Here is a 15371-nt window from a genome sequence, read left to right on the forward strand (position 1 = left end):
ATAATCGTCCGTGGGTCGTCGCGACCGCGACGCTGTCGGCCATGCTGATTTGATCGTAAAAAGTGCGTAAGACAGCTTCGGAGCTGTCGTCGTAACCTGCGCAAAACTTACGAAAACTTCGTTTCGTGAATACGAATTTGTTTTTAAGTTTTGTCTTACGCACATTTTTGGCGTAAGATCGTTTCGTGAATCTAGCTTCTGCACTTCCGAAAGTCGCAGCAAAGGTAAGGCAGACGCAGACAACGTTGCGAGCAGACGACGCTCAGATAGGGGGTCGCGATCAGCCAATCAGGGCTCGGCGTTCTGACGTCACTGCTACCCCCTGCGCAAGAAGCAGACGAACTTGCCCTCCGCATAACTATAATTATAAAAATAATCTCTGGGACAATTAAAGACAAAGGACAAATACAAATCTCCAATATCTTTCTTATTGTCCAGCTCGCTTGCACATTAGAATTAATTGCATTATCGTCACCACTATAATTAACAAATTGCTTGACCTGTTTCAATTTATGTATTTTTTTACAATCAATTCAAGAAATGATGCAGAAGTTCAAGCATTTGTCTTCGAGCTGCCACTGGAATTTCAAGGCAAAGGTACTCAAGTCCTACCGGAGTAGTCTCACCATGAAACTCAAGGAACTCTTACAATTGTATAAGTCGTTTTGTACTGCCCGGTGGGGAGTTGACTTTCTTAATTCGGCGAAGTGCCAATTCCTGGAGGGGTTCAGTGGCACGGTAGGAAAGAGGCTTTGGTCATGTTGGGGTTTCACAACAACGCAGTAGAAGCCACAAAATTTCGGTTCCAATAAAAAAGGTGACAAAATTAATGAACTTTATGAACGTGAACATATCGAAGCGTTCTGCCTCCCTGTTGGAAAAATGTCTCAAGTTTTGCCTGAATGTGGGGCCTTCGAGAATATAGTCTTTCTAGTATCCGTGACATAGCTACGAAACAGAGAGAGAGAGAAAAAACTTTATTTATGCGCCAAGGTCCGGCGCTCAGTTGTATGTGTTCACCTACCAGTCCTCACCCAACACGTTTTTCACGTGCTGAATGAGTGCCGGCAGGAGAATATGGGCATCGGTAGGCGGACTAAGCCAGTCCATCCCTGAGTGAGGTTGAAAACTGTGGGATAGGTAGGAAAGAGAGGATAGGAGGGTAGGTTGAATGTAGGAGCATTGCCACAGGCAGTGCTCTAGAGAGGGCTATCCGCCGCAGTTGGGGCATTTCGGGCGTCCGGCAAGGCCCTGGATATAGTGGCGAAAGAGGGGAGTCACGATCAAATTGGTTTGAAGTTTGCGGAGAATGGCGCTGTCTTCCCGCGAGAGGGATTGGTGTGGAGCGATAATTGTGGCGGTGTTAGCGCGTAGTTCTCTTAAGAGGGATGTACGCTCCTTGTGCAAGAGTTTTCTGTGTTCCTTGGGATCATAGTCGGACCGCCAGAGGCACGGAGGACCCGGAAAATTCGTAACGCGGGTGAGCTCATGAGCTCGGTTGTGTTCCTCTACGCCTTGATGTCCGGGGATCCATTGCAAAGTAACATGGAGGGAGGGATGCGCGTCAAGGTGACGTTGCAAAAGGCTGTGGATATGTCCGGGTAGCGCACCGTCACGAAAATTGCGGCATGTTTCCTGGCTTTCTGTTCGAATGCAAATGTGGTGAGTAGGATGGTGAGGTCGAGTGATGGCTTCAAGAACCGCTAGGGTCTCCGCGGCGGATGGGGTGGGAACATTGCTGTGTTCATTAATATGCTCAAAGCCAGGCCCTACTACAGCCGCTATGCTTCTGCTGAGACTGTGACTGGCATCTGTGTAGTAATATGTGGTATCCGTTCCTGGTGTCTCGCGGTCTATCCGTTCGACTAGTTGTTTGCGCCGGGCAGCATGTTTGTCCGGACGCATATGTTGAGGTATGGACATGACTGTGACGCGGGGTAGGGACTCTCACCGGGGGGGGGGGGGGGGGGGGGGGGGAGGGGAGGAGTAGGAGTGGGCAAGGTGGTGGTGTCGTAGCCTTGATGCTCGATGAGCTTGCGTCCTTGGGGGATGTTTGAAGCCTTGCAATATGTGCTTGGCGGCAAATAGTGGTACGTTCTTCAAGTGTGTTAAAAAGACCAGTCGAGGCCACTAGAAAATTTGCGGCAAATCGTGGCACTCCTAAGGCTAGTCGGGTGTATTTTCGGAGCGTTGCTTTTAATTTGGAGAGCTGAGTCTTGGTGATGGATAGATATGGAAGCTGGTACAGTACACGGGAGCACACAAGGGCCTCGATAATCCTGCGAAGCTCCTGTTCCTAGCTACGAAAGTTCCTGTTGCTAAAAAGCAAAGTTTGGCAGGCCGGTCCGTTAAGACTGCCTCGAGGTTAGCAAGTAATAAGAATAGACCTCAAAAGGTGAAGAAAGAGTCAGAAGCCGGTTTGGTGTCTGCTTCAAAAAAAACAAGACAGGTAGGTTTGCGCTTCTGTCGGTGTCTTGTATTTCGAGAGAGATAAAGAGCAGCGGTCTCGGTTGTTCCAGCCTTGCACGGTGAATTTGAAAGGAATAAAAGGAAATGTCTTAGAAATACTGAAAGAATGTGAAATGGGGAAGGTCGCGAAAAAGATCGACGAAGTAACGCGGGCCTTGTTTGCGGTTTCTATTTTTTTTTTCTAAAAAATGTAGAGCTTTTATTGTCGATTACGTCCCGAATACGGGGACAAAGGTCCCTCGGAATCCCACGACCTGACTCGATTCCGGGGCGCTAGCTCTCGAGCTCCAGCACAGACTGAAACCGCCTACTGCGTATCCACTCAAATTCGCTCGTTGGCCCATTCCCTTTTCGTGGACCGGCGAATTGTCGACGCGTCGTCAGGCAAGCGTTTCCCACTGGCCGAAAAGCCACAACCAATCGGCTAACTTTCACACCGTGGTACAATAGACCGATCCCCCCAGCTAGTTTGAGTACGCCACCGCTGCCGACACGCATCGTGGGAGCTGTAGTCGTTCTGCACGCGCGACAACCCTGCTGGAGGTCTGCGCGAGCAGAGCACGATTGGCATGAGCTGTCTCTTGAACTGGCATCCAACGAACTACGAACTACGAACATCTGCCTCCTTCGAACTACAGTTATGGCGGCGTCACGCATCCGTGGAACGCTTGGTGAGACCGGTCTATTGCTTACATTCCCGCGTGAGACCCCGCGATCTGCGTATATCTCATGGCCAAAGGTCAGTCGGGTTCGGATGCAAGCAAACTATATATATATATGTCTAGAATTCGCAAGGCGAGTCAGACAGCCGACCCCGGTGTGGATATCGCCGACTGAGCCATCCCCTCATTCATTCTGCCAGACGCGGTATGACGCTTGTCGTGATACCGTGCCACCGAGCCCTCTCTAACACGCGGGCGGGAAAGACTGTACACCGATACCAGAACCATCGCGTTCTCCCGGCCCGAAACGCACGTTCCTATTTTCTCGGCAGAAAACGCGCGTTCCAAACCTCGCGTCGTAAAGTATGCCTGTCTCTGAAGGTCGCCCACTACGGTAAGTGTTTACGCCAACGCTTTCCTACCACCTAAGAACAGGCGGCACTCTGGTGCTAACGGCCAACCCGCGGAGCCCCCGTCGATCCTTACATAATATATATATATAAATATATATACGATCTAAAAACATCTACGCGCGACACTCCTTCAGAACTTTGGTGCAGCGCCGATTCTTGATCGGTATCCAAGCGTGCGAAGGCACAAAGATGCATCACTCGGCGTGCCAAGGAAGCTTTGATCACGCCGCGAGACCGGCGACACTTGCTTTCGACGAGTTGTATCTTTACATACGGCTTCACGCAGATTGCACTCGCAAAACATATCCACACGGCGTCGGTACCTGGTCGGTATCCAAGCGTGCGAAGGCACAAAGACACGGCACTTCGGCGTGCCAAGGGAGCTTTGAACGCGCCGCCAGACCGGCGAAATTTGCTCTCGACGAGTTGTGCCTTTTTCCTGCGGCACTGTGCTTTCGTAAAAATGTCCACGTGTTCTCAACGGCGAGTATCACGCCTCACAGAGGATCTTAAAGAACGTCTTCGGCGAATGACGACGAGCGAGTAGAAATCATGTCTTTAGCACGCTGCCGCCAGCCTCCGCAACGCTAGCAAAAAAAAAAAAAAAAGGCATGCAAGATGGTTGTTTGGTGGCCGCACTATCATGAAATCATTGTCATGGCCCTTGAAACCAACACTGCCAACACCGTCAAAATTGAAGTTCTTATGTTTCTCTTACTTCCGTCGATGAGAAATCCTTTGCTGAGGTCATATACTTCGTTTCACCTTATGTCCGAGCCCGGACGATGTTATGAACCGAAGGGCCAAGCAAACAGCGGAAAAAGCGCAACGTCATGGCGTGCTCTCTGCGCTTGAGGACTAGCCGGGTGGAGGAGCACGCACAGAGAGACGGCGAATCCCGCCTTTCAACTGCAGAGAGCACGCCATGACGTTGTGCCTCTTTCGCTGTTCGATTGGCCCTTCGGCTCATTACATCGGCCGCGCTCGGACCTAAGCTGAAACGAAGTATAGTAAGCATTCCGCCAATCATGGAAGGCAGAGCGACGCTATAGCGACGCTAACTCGCGGCGCATGGTATTTGGCAGCAGGCCAACTATAGTAAACTCTCTTCGAACGCCTCACTTTTCAAAACCAAATCAAAGTTACCTTCAGTAAGAGTACAATTTTTAATTAAAAACGTGCGGCAATTTGAAACGCACGCACGTTTCAGTACATCTTGTAGTGCTTTGATCGTTGTTTGATTTTGAACCGATTGAGAGACGCCGGATAATCCACCGAATGGATGGATGGATGCTAAAGGCTATTGTAAAGGGCGATAGCTTGCGCCAACTAGCTTAAGTCTAAAAAGACAAACATATGATTCCTCCCGCCCTTCTAAGCCAATTTTCTCCCCCTAAGTATCACCAGGCAGTGTGGGGTGTCACCAAAATGACCTTTGGGGGATCGGGCAAAAAAACAAAAAAAAACAAAAACATCTTCCTCCCCGCATCCTTCCCCCGGCATAACGATGTGTGTACATGGTTGCCAGTCACCCGCTGGCAACCTTGTTACATGGTTGCCAGCCCAGTAGACGAAGTAGCGATTATTGTAGGGTTCATACGGGCCGCATCATACATATGCGCTCATGGCTTTGGAAAGCGAGCGAAGCTCACGATATGCGCACGAACGCTGAAAAGGGCACCTGCCAGCTCAGCCCTTTATTGAAGCGTTCCTTCGGGCATCAAATCGGTTCACTGATCTCTTCCTTCAGGCATCAAATCGGTTCACTGATCTCTTCCTTTTTTCTGAACCATCGTATGTATCCCATCGAAATGATTATCGCCATAGAGTCAACGTTCCTTTCAGTCACACGAAGCTCTTTTTTGATTCTTTCACCCCAAGGACTACTAATGACAGGAACCACCTAACCACCTCCATCGCCACAATCACAGACGCTCCCGCATTCAAGTCTGCCATTGAAAACTATTATGTTAACAGTCAACTAATATATGTTGAATTCTATCTTTTGGGCTTTTGTTTTTCCCCGCTCCGTTCTGTAATGCCATGTGGCATTGAAGATATTGAAATAACTATAAATAAATTAATAAATTTACTACGTGATTTCTAGACGGCTCGTTATTATACCTGGCTACCGTACCTTTAGTTCTGCTTCACCCTAAGATGAAAAGAAGGATACATTCAAGCTGCATGACAAGAAAAAGAAAGTTCCTTAATCAAAGTGTACTAAAAAGAGAAAGAAAAAAATGTTGCAGTGCCTTCCGCATCGTGAGCTCCCAAGAAAACCAAACAAATCAAACAATTTATCTGATCTGGAATATCTATTCGCGATGCGTGGCCGGTACACATCAGATGACGCAGCGCAATACACCTCCCGATACGTTCGAGACGCATCCACCCACTCGCGTCGTCCCTGATAAGAATACTCGTTGTGAGCACCGAACGCCACCCTGCAGACACAGCGTGGGCAGCGTTCTCTGGCTGCAGAAACAGTCAGTCCTCGCCGTTTCAGCGACGGGAAAGGAGCCGCCATGTCAGCCGCCTTACCGCCCTCCGTATCCGGCAAGAAGGTGAAGTCGCCTTCGACAGTGCGTAAGACCCCCTCGTCAGCCAACGGCGCCAAGAAGCGGCACCGCCGGCGCAAGGAGAGCTTCACCACATATATTTTCAAGGTGCTCAAACAGGTGGGATATTAGTGGCCAAGCTAGCCGATTGTGCTAGCGCAGTTCCAGCACGGAGCACGTGGAGTTCGAGCTCGAGCTATACAAAACCCAGGGATTCCGGGTTCGAACTTCAATCCCCGCCCCAGCCCTCATTTCGATTTGGATGACCACCGTGCCGGCGTGCTGTCAAGTGTCACTATATATCTCCGCGTGGTGCACGTTAAAGAACCCAGGCTAGCAGTCGTACGCTGCACTGGCAAAATTCCCCATCTACAGCGTAGACGAGTATCGTCGCACCTCAAATGCAGACCGACCGGCTAAGAAGCTCCGCCTCCAGCACGCGTTCACTGGCTTCGGCCGGACTTTGGCAGCACGTGCGACGAAGTGTTGCCAAAGACTGGAAGCTCACGCTGAAGGCGGGACATCTATACATGAAGGTTATATGCTGCTAATATCAAACTATACCGATGAGCTTCCACTAGGCGCTTTTCGCACCACCAGCAGTACTGTAGCTCTTCTTAAAGGGATACGGAATCGAAACTTGAAATATAGAGAAAACATCAAGAAATGAGTTCAATATGATCAGCTAAGCCTGTAATGAATAATCGCACGGTCGTATTTTGAGCAGATGGCTATATTTTATGCTCTAAATGCCGCGATTTTGGCGAGCGCTTCAAAATCAGCCATGGAGGAGCGCGATGCATCTCGGGAGATCCGGCAGACGTCTTGACGTCATCATGCCTCGGACGACCAAGCGTACCGTATTGACGAGTTTTGCCACTTGGAGGCGTCAACGCGTTACAATCTCGCTTTGTCGAAGTACCCAAGGGCTGTAGATATCGCGGGGCCAGCACGCGCACCAAACCTGAGAACAACCGAAGCACGCGTTTGCACGTCGCGCGAGAGCTGAAACCAAGGTGGCTCACTTCGTTTTGGCTCTTTCCAGCAAGACGCCTCGGTATTGCGTTCAGGCCTAGGCAATCTATACCAGTGAGCGGACATACCGCTGCGGCGCTGCTTTCAGAGGCATGTTGTCGTCACGACATTCCATTGAAGCTTCATGAATCATAACCAACTACCGGGTGGTTTTTGATTATCGTTTAATTCACTTTAAAATATGTTTTCTTGCGTTTTCTAGCGCAATATTTATGTTTCTGTGGTTGTGCTGCTACCTGCGTCGTGTTGAAACAAAGAAATGAGCTCCAGAATTTGGTTTCCGTACCCCTTTAAAGGACAAGCGGCCGGACTGGAAGGCACGGCCGGACTGGAAGCGCGCGCTCTCTTTGTCTTCTTAAGGGGTATTCACACGAGGGAGAAATCCCGGGGATTTCTCCCCGGCACGCGCGCATCACGAGATGAAAACGCGAGGCTCTTGCACATCGCAAAGCCTGACGTTTTCGTCGTGGGATGCGCGTGCCGGGGAGAAATCCCCGGCACGCGCATCCCACGACGAAAACGTCAGGCTTTGCTCCCCGGCACGCGCATCCCACGACGAAAACGTCAGGCTTTGCGATGTGCAAGAGCCTCGCGTTTTCATCTCGTGATGCGCGCGTGCCGGGGAGAAATCCCCGGGATTTCTCCCTCGTGTGAATACCCCGTGTATACCTCGTGTGAATTAATACCCCTTTACGGCCTCCGCAATCGCCCGGGAGTCAATGTCATTTTTTCTCCGTATGTAGTTCACTTGCTTGCCGCCAGGGGCGCAACCACCTCACCCCACTCGGAGAGTCCCTTCTAGCTGCCTTGCGCTGGTGTTCGAGCTTCGTAGGTTGTAGTTTTTGGCAACTTTGGTCTGGTGTACGTCGATGGCTATCTGGTGAAACTCCTTGGTGAGTTTGGGTGCGACGCCTGCGTTGTGCTGTTGACTACGAGGTGATCCTCTGTTCGTCTTATTGCAAGGCCAGGATAAAAGCGGACTTCATTATCCAAATCCTAGGTTCGTCGCCCTTCTGGACAACATTGTTGCTTTTTTTAAAGGCTGTTAAGCACCTTCCGCGTACAAATGTAAACGAGGTGCTGCAACTAGATAGGGTGCAACTCATTGCACCCTATCTTGAAGACGCGCCAATCCTAAGTTGCCCAGAGGGCATTGACAACAGTCACTCAAAGCGCTTGGCTGGTTTAATTTGCAACAAGTTCCTCAGAATACTTCTGATTAACAATGCAAAGACGGTCACGAACAGTAACGAAAAATCGGCTGGACATGTGCACAAGCCCTCGAGGAAGCACTTTAGGCTATATTATGCACTGTGCAAAAATTGTACAGTCTACTACACCCTCGTCTAGAGCAGCTGACCGACTTCATGTGAGGCCTATGAAATGATGATGCAGACCACGGCAATAGATAGATTGGGCCTGCTTACATTTCGCGAGAGTGTACGAATTATCATTTAAAGGAGCTGTGCAACGATATTCAGTTGGAATGTTTTTCACTATACACGAGCTTACTGGCACTAGTGGGAGTCAAGGATACTAGCAGGCAACACCGCTGGCCAAGAAACCCCTTTGTTGTGGTGTAATTTCAAGGACAAAAGCGATCATTTTCATTCAATCTCTCCTTTGCAAAATTTCATGACGTAACTTGGGTATCGCAGTACACCCATATGACGATATTTGAATGCTGTTCATAGATTGCACCCGAGCATTGCGTGGGCACACGATTTGGGCTCGTGATAATTAATAGCTCGAGAAGCATTCGGGTAGGGGGCCCGTGTCCAATCGCTGCAACGACAATAGCCGAGCCATAACAATATCTGGAACTCGGCGCGTGCCCTGTGCTTTGCCAACCCCAGCGCGTGGCTATGATCTACATTGGCGGCATATAATCGGCTCCAGATCACGTGGCCGCTTGTTCTGGCTGCGAGTTGAGGGGGTGAACGCTGCTCGTTTATCTTTAATTTTTTTTCTGGGACTTCTATTGCTTGGGGTGAAGAACGAACCCGTGTTTCATATCAATGTCAGGGATCCGTTCTAAGTGGTATTTGCGCAAAGTACGAAAATTGTTGCATCGCCCCTTTAAAGTTCCTCCATGTAGAAGGGGTCCATCTCCTCCTGTTCTTAAAAGGGGCCATGAAACGAATTTTGGGTTGTGATGAATGATTTTAAACTGGGACTTTACTCATCGGATATCGTTTAGTTGGCCAAACGAAAGAGGCTAGAAAGTCAAAAGCCAGCTTTTCGGTACGAACATTTGAAAATATAGCGGACTATTTTGTACCTTTTCGCCTTCGAAAGCTGTCCGCCTTTTCACTATGATACATCCGCGGTTCCAAAAGCGCGTCACCGGCGCCAAACTGACGTCGGCAGAGCCCAGCTCTTGCATTGTACACGAGAACTGCGTCACTCGGACGTATGCGCTCGTCAACAACCAATCCGTCGACGAATATTCGGATTCGCGTTCGTGGCCAATGAGTGCCCTGACGAAACTTCTTGTCCCTGGGGAATAACAAGTTCTATAGTGTGCATAAAAAGCACAGTGGAAACTAGGAGTCATTGCACCGGTCCTTTAAGCTAGGAGTCATTGCACCGGCCGAAGGAATGTCACGACCACGTGATTTAACAATTCGCGTTTGAGTTGAGGATTAAAGCTAAGGAGGAAGAAGTAGGAAAATCGTTTCATGACCCCTTTAAGTTGCAACAGAAGTCCTGGAGGTAAAGACGAGTATAGTTTTTCCGCAATCGCATTCGCTGTCTCTTTTTACTACTTTTTACTCCCCAATCTCTCGGAGATGTGCGTCCAATATTTACCGTTTTGGGCTCATCAGTAGCGCATTAGAGTATATGAGGGTCTGAACGTAAGGATCAGGTGTGACTATAAGAATCTCGGCCGCAAGTTGCGACAGCGTTGAGATACACTGTCAGACGCGCTCTGTGCAAACGGCAAAGGGTAGCCCAGGGGTTAAAGCCCCTCCAGGGGTGAGGTGACAGCGCCCCCCGCGAATTGCGGTGGGAGGTGGCGATTACCCCAATTGCAAAGGCCGTAAGAAGAGAAAGAGCGCGCGCTTCCAGTCCGGCCGTGTCCTGGGAAAGTAGCGCCCATGTCTTTCCTGCCTGCTAGCCGGACACAAACAGACACTAACATATGCAGACAAACAGACACTAACATATGCAGACAAACAGACACTAACATATGCAGACAAACACACTAACATATCCAGACAAACAGACACTAACATATGCAGACGGTTCTTGTCGCCGTGGCAATCGCCATTTTGGTCCGTTCAAATGTTCAAAGCTTCGAAAGGGTCCTTGGGATTGCCATGGAGCGTCATCGTACTAAAAAGCAGCGCTGTGCACACAATCCACCACATGGGCGTAAATCCATTCGAAGTCCGGTGGAAAGGGGACATGCAGTCTACAGTGGCAGCCATCTTAAAAATAGCTTCCCATAAAAAAAAATGACTTAAAAAAAATCAGGCCCGTCGTTTTATATAGCAGTACTGAACCTCGTGGTTTCGAGTGTCGGTGATGTACTGATCATAAAAAGGTGATTTTGGAGTCTTGTTTTGTTTTTATACGAGTAAGGATTTAAATAAATAGGAATACCAGTTCGTCAGTGAGCATATCTAAAATTACACGTTGATGGTAAGTTATCAGCATGTAGACTAAATATAACGCTCGCATGCGAACAGTGTAGTGTTTGAAAAGCGGGGCGTCTGATGTGTCCTTGTATAGATGAGAAATCCAGCCTGCGCAGTACGGCCATAAACATTGAGGCCGCCGGGCTTTGGCTGCGCGTGCGCCGAGGTGTTATAAAAGGCAATAAGCTGGCGGCCAATATTGAGAAGCAAGTAAGGTCTCAGCCACCACATAGAGCTGCGGTGGCAGGGAGAAATAACCTCTCATTCGAGGGCCGTAAAAGACTGCTGCGCATGCGCGACGCTAGCTTTGCCTGCAGAGTCCCGGATTTCGTAGCAGGTTGCGCAGAACGTTGCGGGACAGCGGGAACGATCTACGAAAACTCCCTGTTAACCATTTGTACGGACGATTCACAAAAAACTCCGACCATGAGTGGTGGTGATCACCCTCTGAAGAGGTTGGGGGGCTTCGCCTTCGGATAATGCAGTTCCGCTAAACCAAATTCACACCAAGTCGTCAGCACAACCGACTGGCGGATTATAACACAGTATCACCACCCCACACACAGAAAAGGGACGTCAGACGCCGCTTTGTCACTGCCGGCTTTGGATTTTCCTTCACACGTGACATCCCGCTCGCATGATTAAGAGCTCGCCACCTACTCCCTTATGTTATTACATCATAGTTGGCCGAGAAGCGTCAAGAAAATGAGAGAATATTGGGAACTTTTTTCTCGCTTTTTTTATCACGGTAGTCCATCTAGTGGGAGGAAGAGAAGAGTAACCTCTGGGACATCTGTGTTTATTCAGGCAACTCTTGTCCCGGTCCCCATGAGCAACCTCCGGCTTTGAAAATCCAGCTTGTCAAACGATCCGCTCTCACCTTAACACTTACATATATGCCGACTTTTAAATAACGATGGATGTTTCCGGGTAAAACTAATGTTGATAAGGTATGCCAGCCCCAGACAGAGGTGGACAGCGCTGATTTTATTGAACTCTGAAATGGAGCAAAGACACCAAGCATTACCTATCGAGGGCTAAGGTTTGGTTGGTGATAGCGAAAACTATGGGAGATAGGGTGACCGCTGTCCTACTAGCGAAATGCGGGACACGCGGGGGGGGGGGGGGGGGGGGGGGGGATTTATCAACAAGCACTCTATATGAACCAAGGCTCTGTAAACACATTTAATGTCCTGTGCTGTTTGCACACCTGCAAATTGTGTTGCAACAATTAGGCTAAAATAATTTTCACTCCCAGTGATATATTTATGCCAAATATGTTATTAAATGTGTCAAAGTTGAAAGCATAAAACTCAACTGCAGGAGAACTTAGTGCATCAAATTAAATCAAGAAAGAATAAATCTTTTCGGTTCATTGTTTCCTGTCAACGCTTACTTTTACCAACATGGTCCTATACACACATTATTAACGTTATGTTCGTTTTCGACCGTTTTGAGTTGCAGGCTCTTTGCCTCGTGTGGCTGCCTTCACAAAAAAAAAAAAAAAAATCCACAGCAACCTTTTAGCATTGACACAGCGATTTGAAAGTGATTACAATATTTTATATTTAAACTTTTGGCGAGCAAGTTTTCTTACAATATTTTGCCACCAAGGGGAGAGGCACAAAGGAGCATGCGCGTCGGTTCTCCTGCAAGAACGACGGTCGGTTCCCGCAATGCTTGGACAGAAAATGACACACCATTGCGATTCACACAATTACCATTGACCTCCGCGCTTCCCTGTGCCCCGTTGTTCGGCAGCACCATGAGTTGCAGAGTGAATTTTACGACAGTATGAAATGCGGGACATTTTGAAGATTTGGGGAATTTCTTCGCGGGACGCGGGACACGAGCCCTCAACGCGGGACAATCCCGCGAGTCGCGGGACGGGTGGTCACCCTAATGGGAGATGAAGGGATAGATGAATGGCAAAGTCCAGAAATATAAACTGCCAAAAATTTACTGGTAGCAAAAACAGATAGAGCCTGGATTTATTGTCAACGTTAATGAATCAGTAGGTAGGCGTTGATCAGCAATTGGCCCCGGGAATCAATTGTAACTGGGGTTCTGTATATGAGAAGATTGTTTTAAGGAAATTGATATTTCATGGTCTACTTTTCTTTTGATAATGCTGGAGTTTTTTGTTCTGCTTTTGTAAGATCGTATCATTAAAGGTGAAGTTCTTAGCTTTTTCCAATCTGTGACTTCTACACTCGTGCACTCATTTTGGAGCGGTCTGCCGTTCTCACTTTTATATTTTCTGAATTTCGAACAGAAAGACTGTTATAAAGAAAACTGAAATGAGAGTACGCGCAAAGTAGGTGGATCGTTCGTTGAACTGTATGGACCAACACGCGGCCCTGACGTCACGCAGCTGCGGTGGCGCTGTCGACGGCACTGCGCGTGCGCAGACGCTTCACTCCTCCCGAGTTCGGTTTGTGCGCACGCGCAGTGCCCACACCTGGTGTGGGCAAACGCGGGCTTGTTTGTAAACAGAGTGTCGGTCTATACCTTATTTTATTCGAAGTCTCACACTGCGGGCGCACTTTCCTGTCTCATTAACGGGGTCATGAAGCGCTTTTCAAACTTTTTGATGTTTAGCTTTTCTCCTCAACTCATAAATCTGGCATTCTGCCAAACAGTTCAAGAAGACGGAAAGGGGGAGTCCTCCTCTTGCTCGGAATCCCCCTAGAAGATTAGCCCGTCGCTCAAAATTCAGACAAAAGTTGCTTTCCCCACCCCGTTAAACCGGAGGCGACAGTGCTGTGAAAGCTACGTGCTCGTTGGGCCTAGTTGGGCCAGCCACACTTTTGCCACGTGATCACGCTCTCTCGCGCATACCCACGCGCAGAGAATGAGGTCTGGTGATGAAAGGGAGGCGGCTGATTGGTCGGGCAAGCGCGTAGCTTCCACCGCACTGTCAGCTTAGGGTTGAAGGGATTAAGTGAGGTCCGGTATCGTGTGACGTGCGTTTGGACCTGGTGACGCGCTTTGGGAACCGCGGATGTATCACAGTGAAAAGGACGAAGGGGAGGAGGTACGAAATAGTCCGCTGTGTTTTCAAACTTTCGTACCGAAAGTCGGGCTTTTTACTTCCTACTTTTTTTTTCTTTTGGCCCACTGAACGATGTGCTATTAGTAAAATCCCAATATAAATTTATTTATTCCAGCCCAAAACTGTGCCCTTTAACTACTTGTTTGGCTGTAGTGAGTTGGGCGAAGCCTGTCTCCTTGTGTTTGACAGCATTTTCATTGGCATTCTAGAGTACAGTATTTTTGCAATTCTTACTTAATGTATATCTGTATCGCGAAATGTGATAAATCAAAAAAGGACTATAGTCGGTTACAAGTCAAGAAGGTAGGAGAAGCTCCTCCCACAAGTGTGATGCGCCCGTTTCAAATCTCTCCGCAGTCGAAAGAAGAGTTCACTGGAAACGCTCCTTGTTCCGCTTCAATGGATTCCCACTTGTCTCCGATCCCACTTTTTAAGAAAGCGACCTTTGTGTTCATCGGAGAGGGAACCAAGCCCCTGAAAGCAGCCTTTGTATCCATCGGGGAGGAAGCTAATCCCCGAAAGTCGTATTTGTTTCCGTCGGTGGGGGAGAACTCTAATCTCCCTCTCGTGGCTTCCACAATGCTAAGTCAAAGTCGAAAGATAAAGCAAATATGTACAGAAAGGCAAGACCCTCCTCGCGCGTTGGCCGCGACGTCACGGAAACGGTGGGACGCTATTGGATGCAAAGGTGGCGGAGGGATATCTGATTCCCTTTGAGGGGCACTGACTATAGTGACTCCCTCGTCAGCGGCAAGCCGCTGGTTCCGAGGAGGGGACACCATGCTCTAAGCCTGGTCGTGTTCATTGTCGTACCATGCTCTAAGGTTGTAGGTATTTTTAGGAAGGGGATGGGGGCGATAATTGCATTCGAGGTCACGTGACCACAACAGCAATTCAATTTGCCGCAAGAATTAGCGAGAACATGGACGTCACGTGTGGAGGAGGGGAAGGTACGAAGGAGGAGGAAAGGAGGAGGAGGTAGGGGTAGAGGAGGAAGAAAGCAGGAGGACGAGTAGGGGAGAGGATGAGGATGGAAGGAGGAGGAAAAAGAGGAGCAAAGGAGGGGAGGACAAGGAGCAGGGGAGGAGAAAGGGGGAGGGGCATACTTTCCCCTCCTCCTCAATAGCTGCGCTCTAATATCGCATTACAGAAATTTGTAAACGTCTAACTTTTCTTCGTGTCATCTAGGTGCATCCAGACACGGGCATCTCTGCCAGGGCCATGACCATTATGAACAGCTTCGTCAACGACATCCTGGACAAGCTGACCGAGGAGGCGGCCCGGCTGGCCGTGTACAGCAAGAAGTCTACCATCACTGCCCGCGAGATCCAGACGGTGACCAGGCTGATGCTCCCGGGTGAACTGGCCAGGCACGCCGTGTCGGAGGGCACCAAGGCTGTGGCAAAGTACACGTCCTACGTCAACGCCGCCCTCGCCATCCCGTCCCAACCGTGAAAACCAAAGACTTTTCCGTCGAACATTTTTTGTTTGTTTCTGCTGCGAGCGTATATTAAACGCAACTTGATGGTCAA

At 49.1% G+C, this 15371-nt stretch overlaps 1 protein-coding gene and 1 pseudogene across 1 annotated transcript; one reads left to right on the plus strand and one right to left on the minus strand.

Moving 5' to 3' along the window:
• Positions 1-1020: 1020 nt before the first annotated feature.
• Positions 1021-5170, minus strand: LOC120848610 (annotated as a pseudogene).
• Positions 5171-5969: 799 nt separating this feature from the next.
• LOC115323865 (late histone H2B.L4-like) lies at positions 5970-15371 on the plus strand. Its single transcript, XM_040220607.1, has 2 exons — positions 5970-6225; positions 15028-15371. The coding sequence occupies exons 1-2, from the start codon at positions 6073-6075 to the stop codon at positions 15292-15294; spliced, it is 420 nt and encodes a 139-aa protein (XP_040076541.1). The 5' UTR covers positions 5970-6072; the 3' UTR covers positions 15295-15371.

Source organism: Ixodes scapularis, unplaced genomic scaffold (assembly GCF_016920785.2).
Source record: "Ixodes scapularis isolate PalLabHiFi unplaced genomic scaffold, ASM1692078v2 PGA_scaffold8__174_contigs__length_109621045, whole genome shotgun sequence".
NCBI lineage: Eukaryota > Metazoa > Arthropoda > Arachnida > Ixodida > Ixodidae > Ixodes > Ixodes scapularis.